General features: G+C 36.9%; 1 protein-coding gene across 1 annotated transcript in view; it reads right to left on the bottom strand.

Annotated features, from left to right (window-relative positions):
• Positions 1-15,511, bottom strand: part of LOC126452249 (ATP-binding cassette sub-family C member 4-like) — a 216,804-nt gene that overhangs the window by 78,650 nt on the left and 122,643 nt on the right. Inside the window, exons 12-13 of the mRNA XM_050091041.1 lie at positions 5,442-5,638; positions 2,159-2,634 (exon numbers count right to left, since the gene is read on the bottom strand). Coding sequence (XP_049946998.1) covers positions 2,159-2,634; positions 5,442-5,638 — 673 coding nt within the window. The remainder of the gene's footprint in view (positions 1-2,158; positions 2,635-5,441; positions 5,639-15,511) is intronic.

Genomic DNA, 15,511 nt, shown 5'->3' on the forward strand with positions numbered 1-15,511 from the left:
AAAAAGTGTCAACTGATGTTATTTCTATCAACAGCAATATTTCAACATATAGTAGAAGTTGAGAAATGATAAACTGAGGCATCAGATCAGGTGAGCAACTGCACTACAGATTTATCAATCTTTATATTGTCTTTCGCAACCAATGGTTGCTTCGTCAGGAAAGAGGGAAGGAGAGGGAAAGATGAAAGGATGTGGGTTTTAAGGGAGAGGGTAAGGAGTCACTCCAATCCCGGGAGCGGAAAGACTTACCTTGGGGGAAAAAAAGGGCAGGTATACACTCGCACACACACACACACACACACACACACACGCATATCCATCCGCACATACACAGCGTGTATGTGCGGATGCTGTGTATGTGCGGATGGATATGTGTGTGTGTGTGTGTGTGTGTGTGTGTGTGTGTGTGTGTGTGTGTGTGTGTGTGTGTGTGTGTGTGCGAGTGTATACCTGTCCTTTTTTTCCCCCTAAGGTAAGTCTTTCCGCTCCCGGGATTGGAGTGACTCCTTACCCTCTCCCTTAAAACCCACATCCTTTCATCTTTCCCTCTCCTTCCCTCTTTCCTGACAAAGCAACCGTTGGTTGCGAAAGCTAGAATTTTGTGTGTATGTTTGTGTTTGTTTGTGTGTCTGTCGACCTGCCAGCACTTTCATTTGGTAAGTCACATCATCTTTGTTTTTAGATATATTTTTCCTACGTGGAATGTTTCCCTCTATTATATTTATATTGTCTTCAGTAGATGACCTTATACTCCTGGATATGTACACTGTCAGCAGTGAGCCTTCTATTGCAAAACATTTATACAAAATCAATGAATGTTTTACACCTAGCTCACCCAGTTGCTAGTCTGAAACTTTCCCTTATGAATTTTCCATTTAATCTTTTCTGATGTAGCTGTCTGGTATATAGGCATTTTGTACCATGTAGATCTGCAGCAACCTGCCATAAACAGATAAGAGTTAGTGCCTGTCTGTTTGGCTGAAACATCACTGTTATGCTGCCTTTTTTCCTATGGCCACCAATATTAATCAGTTGTTCATTTTTAAGAAATAGCACTCTGTCCATCAACACTGCAACCCTGGCCTAGACGGTGACAGCACTAACTCTCCCTGGGGTTGACAATCTGCTAACTCTACTCAGTTCAAGGTCAGGCTATGTTGCCTTCCCTTAGACATGGATCTGCTGCACCATGAATGCTACTCGATGGTGGAACTTTCTTTTTTTCTAACTACATCTCTGTTAGGTATTAACCAACCATGGAAGATATCTTCTGTGCATTTGTCAACAGATGTATATGTGAGGTTCTTCTCTGCATCATTCTGAGGGTAGGCTGTTTGTGGCACTCAAAATGAGAGTGAGTTAGTCAGCCCTATTTTTGATATTAGAAGTGTAATTATTTGAATGTATTTTCTTCCTATGGACCTAATTACCGGCCAATAATTTTGCTGCGTCATATTTTTCCCATTTCCACTTCAGGATCATTCTCTAAATGTGCCCAAAGAGCACACACAAATGCTCCTACCATTTTTGTACAAAATATCATCATATTGATCTTTTGGTTTCAGGAAAGAAGTGCTCCTGATTTCATTCCTTTCAGTGAACCCACATTCTGAAGAGCCCACATCATAGTCTACTACTCATTATCCATTGGCAACATACCAAATGTTTTTCTCCAATACCAAAGACTGTGTATGTTACAAAAGATATACAAATTTGTGAGGAAGTATGTAATTTTACAGAACAATTGTATGTAAATATAGTGGTTCTAAAAATAAGAATGAGAAACAATATTCTCAAAAAATTGCATCTAGAAATAAATTATCAGTTTTGTTGCACTATGTCCTATTCTTGCTAGGAATGTAACTGAGGAGGTCAAACCAAAACTGGATGTAATAACTCTAAGTGCCCTAGACAAGTACTATCTAAGAAGAAATCAATAATTGAAATCACTACTTAGAGTGACTCCTCACTAAGTCTACGAAGCTTTGTTAGTGCTCTTTTTAACCGTTTAATAAGGTTTGACAAATTTGTTGCTGGGTGACTGTACACTGTCTGACAGTGGTTCTTACTACGCAGTGTGTCAGTAACATAATAATAATAATAACAATAATAATAGTCAGGAAACATTACAACACACTAATTTATTTATTTTACATACCTGAGGGATTTGTGTCAAAAAATCTCATTGCTCCTTTAAGTATAGCATTGAATATTCTGTTATGGAGACCTTGAGAGGAATTCATTGTGACTTTAAAGAAAACAAAGGATCTGTATGTTGTAATTATGATGCTTCCGGCAATGCACACTGTATATATTATAATGTATTCATCTCTTGTGAAGGATTCTTGAGCTGTAATGTTGCTTTCATTTGGGTAACTGATATTAACATCTTCACTATTAATATAAATTTCAGGCTTCTCATTTCCTGGAATATTTCTTTCCTTCACTGTTTCAGGTGCATACAGAGTGTCATTCAATGGTATGGAATCAGTGGTGTCATTATATTCTGTTGTCGCTGAATATCCTGAAGTAGAATTAACTGACAGAAATCTGTCAGTACTATTAACAATTTTTGGCAGTTCAAATGACAATTTTTGATTCATTCTGTCCATTCTCAGCTGTTCCTGATTTGTCCTGTAAAATAAATGTTTATTAAACTATAACTGTAGTGTAATCTGAGTTGTATCATACAATTATTTCAAGTGATATAGCAAAATGGCCATTAAATAAACTTATATTTTGGACAATGCTATAACCCTGTACTAAAATTCCTTAATGTTATCAGCAAAATTTTCCTAAAATGTTACTGAGAAGAAGGCTATTATCGTCCCCAGCTTCAGTACAAAACTTGAGCTTTGCCCTAGTGGTAGCTCACACACAATTGAAGTAGTGGAATGAGTGCCATCACATTCACTTACATGGCATACCATTCAAAGAACTAACCAATAAAGCACTCTTTAGGTTCCAAAGCTTGGGATTTGACTCTACTCCTTTTGGGTATGCTTGCTACCTCCACTTTACATTTGCTGATATTCCAATAATACAACATTAACTTGTAACTGTCAAGGTGCATACGCTCAATATCAGAGACTTCCAGGTGACTAAGATATGTTTATTTCAATGTACCAGTGAGACCGAGCTCATTCCTTCAGCAAAACATCTTCTTATTTACAACTTTGAAGCATTTATGGATGGATGGTTTGATGGTTAGAGGTTTCGGGATCAGTCTAATGATTTTTTCCTTCCTTTTTATGTACCAATCTTCTTTAACAGAGAGTTGCATATGTGAAAATCAAAACTGTACTGTCATTCAGACTCACTGTTAACTCTGCATCCTCTCATAGCACGTTTGGTGAGCTCATTTGAGGGTTGGAAAAACACATGGCCTACTGTAATGTTCAGTTTCATGAATACTTTTAACATACAGCTATTAGGTATTTGATGACATATTGTATTACATACTTATTCTTAATTCTGTTTTCCAGTTTGTGTGTGTGTGTGTGTGTGTGTGTGTGTGTGTGTGTGTGTGTTCACACATGACCTGAATGCAAGAGTAAAAACACATCTAGTTGGATGTTTTATTCTTCTAACTAACTGCTGTACTCATGATGAACTCATATCATATAAACTGAAAATTTTAAGAAAATGACAAGGTGATAGCAATTAACAATAGAATAGTGAAACTACCAAAACTTGGGAACAAAATCCAGAGTTCCACAAAACACATACATTCCAATTACAACTAAAATTTAGCTGTGACACCAATAATGAACTTAAATTTATTTATTTGTTTTGATTTTTAATGACATATAGATAATTTATAATATTACTTGAAAATACAGCTCTTCAGTTGCACACGTAAAAAATTTTTTACCTGTGCAACCGAAGAGCTGTATTTTCAAGTAATATTATAAATTTCGTCCTCGGTTGCTCTATTATCGGCCATGTTCAAAATTGACATATAGATAAGTTGGAAACAGTTGCCTTATTTGAGTAAGTTTAATCATTGACTTAAATGGCAGCAGAAGCTGCCATGTTTTGCTTCATAGCTGAGGGAACCATGCCAAAAATGTGGCCCAAGTAGCAGGAAATAAGTGGACATTATTAATACTTAACCAGAATACAACAAAACAATCATTCAGACTTCAATACACTCTATTGCACTGGAAGACTTCTTACAAGGGCAATGAAAGTATGGCTGTATTGGTGGGGAGCAGCAGGCCTTGAGGGAAACCCAGGAGAGGGGTCCCAGTAAGGTGGAGGCTCATAACAGTTGGAGATAGATGTGCCTGCTGCTGAGAGGTGGCTCCTTGGAGGGACCATTGACATAGCCAGCAAAGGAAAGAGTGGTAGTGAGTTGCACAGAGGTGCAGGTGTGGCCAATGTTGAGCCAAGCTTAGAGAACTTTGACAAGGCACGGTGTGACAGTTCGTACACAACTCGGATTGTGGGTATCGGTGGCCAATATGGAGAAAAGTGAAGATATGGGATTGGTAACTGAAGCGGATAGCTTGGACAGGATGTCAAGTGAAGACTTAGATGCAGCTTCAAGCATACAACAGTGCTGGCCAACTGGAGCTCTGATTGAGGGACTGGTAATTGCAGTCGGCACCACGGCTTGAGGCAACTTCTGCTGAGAACTGGATCTGGTCAGTCAGACGGTATCCTTTCTAGTCACCTGGCAGAAGAATACTTCTGCAAGATTGGCAGGCACATAATCAGCAGAAGGATAATTGGTGACTGTGTTGGCACTGCTAATTGTGGCGCCTCTAGAGGCAAAACTGGTACCACATATTACTGTGATGGCTGCAGGAGATGCAGTTGTTGCCAAACATGGTATGTTTATGCGTGTGGTTATACTGTTTAGCCTGAATCCATGAGGTGGTGTCACCAGCAATCTGGAGAGATTGTAGCCTGCAATACACGTCTGTGTTCCATACCAGTGGATCACATGGGATACTATTGATATATAGAAAAAGGGTGATAAGGAGAGTAGATAAAAAGAATAATTTCCAGATGTAAGCGTTTATGAAACTTGTTTGTCAAGGAAAAGAAAAGAGAAATATTTATTGTACAGATACAGGTAATTAATCTCTGAAATTCTGAACAAGTTATTAGGGTAAGTAAACAGGAAATATTACTTGAAAATTTAAATGTAGTGTATCGTTATTAGTTCTTTACTGCCTATGAATAAAATAAAAATGCAGCTTTTTAACAGTGATGAATTTAAAAGTAATTAAAATTCTATTGAGTTTCATGATGTTAATGGCAGTAACAATTGTAATTAGGAATTATGTACTCCTTCACACATTTGTTGCTGATTGACAGCTTGCCTTTAAGGCAGGAGAGACTGAAAACAAGAATAGTTTCATGCTGCTTATACTCCTTTACAGGATGCAAAGACTTACTAACATCTGAACTGACAGTATAATTATACTCACCAGTATGTAACCCAAAAATCAGCACTGTTTGACGCTGCCTGCCCAACTATGAGGACAAGAAGAAGCCATCCAAGTAGCCAATAACTCGAGCCAGCTGTTATGTATTCTTTGTAGAGAGCTTTGTTCAATTTTCCTCTTTCTATCATCTCAGCACTTTCATCAGGCTCATCTCCATCTTGATCTTCATGAACAGAAGTCTGCAATTTTCAGTTTTCAAATTATTTTTTAGGGGCAGGAAATAACTAATCTTAAAAAGAAACTTCCCATGGAGAAACTACCTAAGCCATTTCAGTTATGTTTATATAGCACAAATTCTGTTAAAAATGTAAATTCTAATTTCTTATTTTCAAATATTATTAATATATACTATTCACCTTCTAGGTTTTTTAAATGTTTCACTCCAGGTATGTAACATATGGATTGATAAATTATGATTTACCTTTTTAGTAGTCAGTATGCATTCTACAGAGTAAAATACGGCTTTTTGATATGACACAGTTACTTAGAATAATTCTACTACATATTTTATTTCAGCTTTTGGATGGAAATTTTCATTATGATGATCTCTTCTAGTAACTTTTGATATGGATATGTGTTTTCCTTTTTGTGTGTGTGTGTGTGTGTGTGTGTGTAAGAGAAAGTGGTGAGGAGGGGGATTATGAGTAATCATCTTCATACTCAGAATGAGATTTTCACTCTGCAGCGGAGTGTGCACTGATATGAAACTTCCTGGCAGATTAAAACTGTGTGCAAGACCGAGACTCGAACTCGGGACCTTTGCCTTTCGCGGGCAAGTGCTCTACCAACTGAGCTACCCAAGCACGACTCACGACCCATCCTCACAGCTTTACTTCTGCCAGTACCTTGTCTCCTACCTTCCAGCTATTTTTCTGACTTGGACAAATCCTATTATTCGGAAGGGCTCAACAAATTGGTAGAGCACTTGCCCGCGATAGGCAAAGGTCCTGAGTTCTAGTCACGGTCCGGCACACAGTTTTAATCTACCAGGAAGTTTCATATCAGCGCACACTCCGCTGCAGAGTGAAAATCTCATTCTGGAAACATACCCCAGGCTGTGGCTAAGCCATGTCTCCGCAATATCCTTTCTTTCAGGAGTGCTAGTTCTGCAAGGTTCGCAGGAGAGCTTCTGTAAAGTTTGGAAGGTAGGAGACGAGGTACTGGCAGAATTAAGGCTGTGAGGATGGGGCGTGAGTCGTGCTTAGGTAGCTCAGATGGTAGAGCACTTGCCCGCGAAAGGCAAAGGTCCAAAGTTCGAGTCTCAGTCCGGCACACAGTTTTAATCTGCCAGGAAGTTTCATATCTTCATACTGCTACTAACCACATATTGAATGGTTTATTTTGAACACTTACATTCCAGCACACACTCTTTACCTGCTTGTTGCATTTATGTTTATTTCTCCATTTAATCAAGGAGAAAAATACGTCTGTCACAACAAATGGGACTTTACTTTGCTCCATTGTTACGTGAGCATGGTAAAGCAGTCCTTTTGGGGATGCCATAAATAACCCTCTCTTCTGTCATTCCAATGACACATATGTAAGTCAATTTTATGAATGAATCGGTACCACTGCACAACAAACCACTATTCCACCAGTAGTCTATTGGATCGTAAAATGATAAAAGTTGCAGGCAAATTGGAGTGTAAACTGGTCACTTCATAAAACTCACAGTAAAGTCACTAGCAGGAAACTAACACAAAACAAGAACTCTCATCTTTTACACACTAAGAAAACTGCATACTATTCTTGGAAACAACAAAGGATATTTCAGAGTAGAAAGTAAACTGTTAAAAAATTATATGGTCATTCTCCATAATGATGAAATTCTCAGCACTGTCCATTGAAACAAGAGCAGAAAACATTATTTTTACAGAAGAGGCATTAATCAGCTCTTGAACTCGAGTTCATGCCAAAATGCATACTCTTTTGCAATTAGGAAACATTATTGGTCAAACATGTACTGCTCTTCAGTCATAGAAGAATATGATCACCACTTTATGGGGAAGAAGTATTATTATGAAACTGAACTTCTGGTACCGCGCGCCACGTAATTTGAATCTGCACCAGATGTCATGGACCCATAGAGGTCTCTGCACCATTGTGCCTTAAGCTGTGGCGGCGTGCTCTTCCTGGCCCGCTTTTAGTGTGGGGGCGCCACAGTGGAACACATGGTCCCAGCGGCCAATAGTGGCACCCCGGATGGCGTACTTAAACGCTGGCCACTCGCTCAGCCAGTCAGTCTAATCTCACTTACATCGGTTTACATCTCGCTTTGCACTAGACTGCTTACTTCCTGGTTCGTGTACAAGTTTGTTTCCTTGTGACTCTGTTGTTTGGTCTTGTTGTATTTGTTTCATCCTATGTTGGTCATGTCCATCCTCTTCCGTTGTGTTGTTGTTCGCGGGCCTCTCCGCGGGTCCCGCTGCGCCTTCCGTCATTGCTACCCCGCGACCGTCCTGGTCGCAGTTACAACAGAGCTCTTTTTCTCTTTTATATTTGCCTGTATGTCATGAATGGTAGTGTAACAGGTCAACTATCTATGGCTCCAGCATGGTACACTGACAACTAAGATTAATGTCCAATAATGGAAGGAATGTTAGTAACAAATTCAATATAAAATTTTAGTGTTGAGTAGTTGACTGGAGCATAATTTAATAGTTACCTGTTAATATAATATAAATCAATACCATTTATTTATTTATTTATTTTTATTTAATTATTCACTTTTCCTGTATTTTGAATGGTAAAAGAGATCCTATGGGTGAAGGAGACACAACAGGGTACATCGAAGTCGCATTTACCTATACCATTTCTTCTCTTTCTCTGCATAGAATAAGTTCTTTGACCTGAAAGCCTGATATACTTTAGCCTTTGAATATTTTTCCTCTATAGGGGAAGCCATAAATGACAAACATAAAAACATGCACTACAGTTTTAAAGGTAATACATGTGACCACAGTATATATCTAGCCCCCACAAACTGTGCAGAAATAATGGGCATCATTAGCTCTTTAAAACCCTCTAATTCAGCTTACTAAAACTAATACTAATGTTTTAAAAGCCTGTACCCAAAATGTCTCTGTACCTCTGTCTGCAGCAGTCAGCAATATAATAGAATCAGGCACGCTCCTTTCCAGACAGACTAAAAATAGCAAAGGTAACACCCATTTTTAAGAAAGGTGACAACAACAAAATAGAAAACTACAGACCAGTCTCAGTCCTTCCTGTCTTTTCCAAAATAGTTGAGAAAGTTATATACAACAGGAATTATAAACTTTCTTAACAAACACAACCTGATGTTTGAAAATCAAAATGGATTCCTAAAAGGTAAATCAACTAGCACTGCAGCTGCTCAACTAATTGAAGAGGTATTAGGGGGTATCGAAAGCACGGAACATGTGGCAGGTGTATACCTAGACCTGGAAAAAGTCTTTGATTGTGTGAACGTTGACATTCTATTAGACAAGCTATGGAACATGGGCATTAGAGGCGCTGCTTATGACCTAATAAAGTGTTATATGAGCAATAGAAAACAGTTTGTTCTACTTAAAATGGAAAGTGGTGTCTACAAATCAGAGATCACTTGCATAAAATATGACGTGCCTCAGGGCTCAGTGTTGGGCCCCCTTCGGTTCTTGATCTATGTAAATGATGTTAAATACTGTACTATAAATTCCAAAATTGTTCTGTATGCTGATGACACGTCCACTGTGTGTAGAAAGTAATCGTGTAATGAACTAGAGGCCGAGTGTAATAATGCGACAAAAGAAATTGTTCATTTTTTTAATGAAAGCCACTTAAAGGTAAGCACCAGTAAAACATGTTTGATGGAGTTCAACAAAAGTAGTTTGAATAATGAAATTAAATTATACATTGGCAATGAATTGGTAAAGAAAGAGTCTAGTGCAAAATTCCTTGGCCTAAAAATCCAAAGCAACCTGAAATGGGACACACATATTGACTCCCTAGTAACTAAGTTGTCAAAAAATATATTTGCCATCAGTACTATTAGCAAGTTCTGTAAAGACACCGCAGTCCCAAAGACTGCATACCACGCTCTTTTCTCCTCTCACTTGAACTATGGTATTGAAATTTTGGGGGAGGCAACAACCAAAGCTAATCTAGATAAACTACTCATTCTTCAAAAAAGGGGTTTGAGAATAATCTGTGGAGCGCAATACAGGGAATCTTGTTGCAACTTGTTTCCCCCCCAAAAAAAAGGGGGGGAGGTGTTAAGTATTATAAACACATACATTCTAAAAGCCATAATCTAGATAAGCTACTCATTCTTCAAAAAGGGGTGTGAGAATAATGTGTGGAGCAAAATATAGGTAATCTTGTTGCAACTTGTTTCCAAAAGCAGATGTGTTAACTGTTATAAACACATACATTCTAAAAGCCATATTGCTTGTGAAAAGACTGCACCCAAACACTTATTCAGATTTCCACCAGTACAATACTAGAAATAAAGAAAGATTTTACATTGGCAGCCACAGAACAGCACTTTACAAAAAGGGGCCTCAGTATGCAGGTATAAAATTAGCTAATGCACTGCCTAGAGCAGTCATGCCTCTTCCTACAATTAAACTGAAACATCAGCTTAAGAAATTTTTAGTAAAACACCCTTTCTACACATTAGAAGAGTACTATACTTATATGAAGAACAACAAATGCTTTGTGAAATTATGTGAATAGAAATAAGTAAACACCTTATTGTAATTTTGTTGTAAATTAATGATGTATTCAGAAGAATGTGTCTTGTGTATTGTACAAATAACTTTAATCATTACTGTTTCTTTGTACATGTACAGTGTAGCATTCGATGTTGAATAAAGCTATTATTATTATTATTATTATTATTATTATTATTATACAGGACCATCAAATTCCTTTACTATCTTTATTTGGCTTAAATTGTTTATTAAACTTTGTATAAAGCAACAACCAATGAATAAAATTTAAATCTGCATTTGATGATGTAGAACTATTACAGAAATATATTTTAGCCCATTGTTGCTGTAGTTTATGATGATGACTCAATTTCCTGACTGGAATTTTAGCACCTGCTGTGAGTTCAGCAAAACTCATTCTGGCTTTGTTGATGAAGACGAGTAGTCACATATTGCTTATCTTTGTCCCAGAAGGACTTGAAGGTGTTGAAACTGCATAACTGTCACTATCAAGTTTGCAGTCTCCAACTTGCGGTTTCTACACTAATAGTCAGTTGCCAGAATGGATAATTTGGCCAACAATTTGAAAGTCTTTCCTGGTTTAACCAAGCTTCAGATTTTATATAACTCAAGGTGATGAACATGTCGCCATTAACAACAATATTGTGCAACACTACAACATAAGTAAACTTAACAAAAACACTTTTATATTCCAATATATCCAAATAGAATCTGTCTCTCCAGTGTGTAAGTACCAAATCAGGTGCACTTAGTCAAGATTCAGCGTAATGTTTACATTTTAAGTCCCCTCTGCAGGTGACCGTTGAAGACCATATTTATGCTAAATAAAAAACTGATGTTGATGATTTTCATTTAAAAATTCTGATTGTATGTAATGATCAACAGCTGTCAAAATACAGTACATCATTCTTATTTTTAACAGTGTTTGTTTGGAAACTTTGATGACCAGATGTTATTTTAACATTTACTTTTCACCGAAAGTGACTTTCAAAGTTTTATATGTTACTTCAGTGTTATAAAAATCCAAATAGGATGCTAGTATCAATATTTGTGAAAATTAAGTGTGTTTTTGAATTTTGATTTAAGACGCATTTTAAATGTTTTATGCTTAGATTACAGACCAACGTAACACACTTGACAAAATTTATAGTGCATTATGAACACGCCATTCTCTAAATTTTCTTCTGTAATGGCTTAGGTGGCGTTTTGGTTTCTTGCACAAGTTGAGGTCATTATCAAATCATATCAAGTGTTACCTACATTTCAATTGCTTCTCAGTCCACCTTTTTTTTTTTTTAGATACTTGCATTTTGCAAACATGGCTATAATTACAGTTTGTTAAACATCCTTTTTTTCTTTATTAATCATGAGAATATAAGTTGAACATTATAAAATTATGCAAATACAATGGTCAATGATATTATACCACTGATTATCATTTAACTAGCTTAGTGTCTGCTGGTTTGCTTATGTAGTCTGCACAGACTTTAATCAAATTTTTATGTTGTTCACAAATTGCAACCCCTTCTCAACTGTTCATGTTGATTAAGGCCATAGATGCTTGGTCTTTTCTGAACGTACTTCTGGCCAAAAAGCGATTCTAATTTCTCGAATCCCAGGTTTTTGTTAATCAAGTCTTTTGCAGTCTGGTGGTGATATTTCTGTAGAAACTCTCTTCCCCTAACACATATTTCTGTATATGCAACAGAAAAGTAAAATACTAGTTTTCGTAGATTTAGCTTCAAATTTTACTTAATATAACGAAATATTTTCTTAAAAATTTTCAACCTCAATTTCACCTCCTTATGGTCTGAAATGCCAAACACATATTCTTTTATTTCTAACAGAGATTCAAATACTAATTTTCATAGATTTAACTTCGAAAATATTTTCATAATGAAATATTTTCATAAAACTTTTCATTCCCTATTTCGTGCCCTTAGGGGATTGAGTTTCAAAAAAACACTGAAATGAATATTTTTTTTAAATTTCTAACAGAGAAGTCGAATATGAATTTTCATAGATGTAGCTTTAAAAATGCTTTAGTAGTTCTTCAATAATGGTTTATGTTCAAAAAAACTTTCACCCACTATTTTACCAACGTAGTGGTTGAATTTCCAAAATTTTTTTTTATTTTTGACTGAGAAATAAAATACCAATTTCTGTAGTTCTTAATAGTGACATAGTCTCAAAAAATCTTTTGTCCCCTATTTCATCCTCTAGGGAGTGGAATTTTGAACAGTCCCTTCTGAAATGATGCCTACAGTATAAGACCAACACCCTCTACAAATTTCAAGTTTAAATCCTGAGTGGTTTGGGCTGGAGAATAATGAGTCAACGAAAGTAGGTCTAGCTTCAAAATTGCTGTAACAGCGATATATTTTTGAAGAATTTTACATCCCCTGTGGCTGTTTGCTGATGATGCTGTGGTGTATGTGAAGAAGTCACCATTGAGTGACTGTAGGAGATGTAATGAAACAGGCTGTATTGGGTCATGTGAAGTACCCGATACAACAGGTTTCGTAGCACGCGATACGTGCTAAAACAGATGTGGCAGTGAATAAGGTCACTTAGTGCAACAGTGTGAAATAACTGTAACAAAAATGTTAAACTCAAACAATGGAAAATCCAGGATGGAATGTAACAATACCAGAGAAGGAAAGCTACTACTCACCATATAGCGGAGATGCTGAGTCGCAATAGGCACAACAGAAAGATTCACACAATTATAGCTTTCGGCCATTAAGGCCTTGTCAGCAGTAGACACACATTCACACATGCACACACACACACTCACATAAATGCAACTTGCACTCACATCTGCAGTCTCAGAGAGCTGAGACCACACTGCGAACAGCAGCACCAGTGCATGATGTGAGTGGCGACTGGGTGGGGGTAAGGAGGAGCCTTTCCTGTGCATGGCAGTGGTTTCAGCAATGTCCTGCAGCCAAGGCAGATGTGAAGATTTACAGTACATTTCCAAAATAAATCCCAATAGATTCTCTGCTTTTTTCCTCATACAACCCTTACTAAGTTGCAGAAAGGGGCCATTGCAGAAAGCGGCCATTGCAACACACTGGAATGCAGTTTGTGGTACCTACTTGTATCATAAAGTAGACAAGTCTGCAGTATACATGGCCATGTCCATACACAGTTTCTGAAAGCACACCCCTTACAGGTGCTGCACAACTTCATTGCAACAGTGCTCTATTGTTTGTCCATCACCAAAGATGACCTATAATGACATTCAGTTTTATAACTGCAGAGTGATTATAGTAGCCTCTGAAAAACATTGTTTTGCAATATCACAGGTCTGTACATCTTTGTTTCATCTGTGGACCCAAATGCATCGCTTGAAAATGAAAAATGCCATTCACTGCTCTACAAGAGAAGAGAAGAATGAGAAATTTCAATGTCAAAAATTTCTCCACTGCAGGGATGGAGACCTCCCCAAACTCCATGGAGTGCACCACAGCACATAGTGTAGTTATGGAAATATGAATTCAGCAGTTCAGCTTTCCTGGCTGCACAGTAATGTGTCATCTTTCTTAGTTCAGCCTTGGGCTGTTAAAGAGTGAGTTGTACTGCCCAAATTGATGTTGTTTAGGGTGGTTTCCCACATTCACCATCTTTAGCAGTGGCTTAAGTTATGCTTCATCCTAAACCCAAAAGTGTAAATTTCAAAACAGATTTCATAATACGTTAATTAATCCAGATAGACAGTCACCTAAGATGGAAAGAACAAAGTGATCAACTGGTCAAGAAACTTAGCTCACCGTGCTTTGCACTAAGAGCTCTCCATCAGTTAGTAGACAGAGAAATAATGTTGTTGTCATATTTTGCATATTTCCATTCTATTCTCTCCTATGGCATAATCTTCTGGGGAAATGCTGCTGGTGTTGAAAAAGTCTTCAGAATACAAAAACGAGCAGCGAGGCTAATATGTGGGGTCCTAATAAGACATCTTGCAGAGGTCTCTTCAAATCGCTCAGGATACTTACCATCACAGGTCAGTATATATACTCACTGATGTTATTTGTAGCCAACAACAGGGAATTACTTCAGAAAAATTATGAGATCCACAACCATGAAAAATTTTCACCAAGGCTCTGCAACTCTCACTAAAGTACATAGGGGAGTTACTGAGTCAGGTATAAAGGTCTTCAATAAGCTCCCCATCAATATAAAAAAGGAAATACATAATGTACAGGTTTTCAAAAGGAAACTAAAATTAATCCTCATTGAACAAACTTTCTATAAAATGAATGAATACTTAGAGTTATAAGGTTTAAGAGTGGGGGAAACTGCCTATGAAAAGCACTCCCTTAAAGATAAAGTGTGATGCTGTTACTTGTAGTTTAACTGAAATTGTGGTGATGAAATGTAAATTTATCTGTTTCATTACGAGAAAATGTGAACTCCCATGTATCCCACTCTCCTGATCATTCACTTAAACCTCTTCTTAAGGAATGCAGTTAAAATTTGTATTCAATTCAAACCATGACCATGAAGAAAATTTACTTGCTTATATATGTCAGTTGCGTAAAAATATGCACTGTCACTTATTCTACTATTTTAAACAGTCACTTAAACTGTTTTTGGCATAATGCAGGCTTTAATACTGCAGGCAAGTAATTGTTCTTGATAAATAAACAAATGTCTGTGCAATATGATGTATAAATGTTCATGTACTACTCTAATTGCATCAATTGACTTGTCCTATATTGCTTGTACACTAGCTGTATAATATGTAATCAACAGGACCAAATAAATAAATAAAATAAAAAAATAAATGCCAGTGAACTTTGGAAAACTGAAGACTTGGAATAGTAAGCAAACAAAGTGTTACAGATGACATCAAAACTGAATAATCATTTTTGAAGTTTATATCCAGTTTCTCCATATCAAAGAGTACTGCTGGTACTTTTACTGGTACGTTTATATATATATAAAAGGTAACCAGCAGTTGGATACACTGGACTTCATCACATAGGGGATGTAATTTCAGATGGTTAAATCCAAAAGGTAGATCCTGTGTTCGTATTGATAATACAAAAAGATGTCTTTTCGTACATGAATTGAGTATGTTCACATTTTAGGTTTCAAGGTAATATACCTTAAGAAATATTGAGTTGAAACAATTGATCCTTTGACATGCAAAATGTTTCGTATACTTCCTGTCCGATTAAGTTTTGGGGTACACTTTCCAAACTCACTCAACATTTTTATTAAAAATGGCAATTTTGGAATTATGTTCCCTGTTCAATAAATTTCTGTGAACATCCATGTTTCATACTGAAGTAAGTGGCTGTTCCTAACTAAACATTCTTAATTGTCTTGCAGGTGGCTCATTTGCAG

Source organism: Schistocerca serialis, unplaced genomic scaffold, assembly GCF_023864345.2.
Source record: "Schistocerca serialis cubense isolate TAMUIC-IGC-003099 unplaced genomic scaffold, iqSchSeri2.2 HiC_scaffold_840, whole genome shotgun sequence".
NCBI classification, from domain to species: Eukaryota; Metazoa; Arthropoda; class Insecta; order Orthoptera; family Acrididae; genus Schistocerca; species Schistocerca serialis.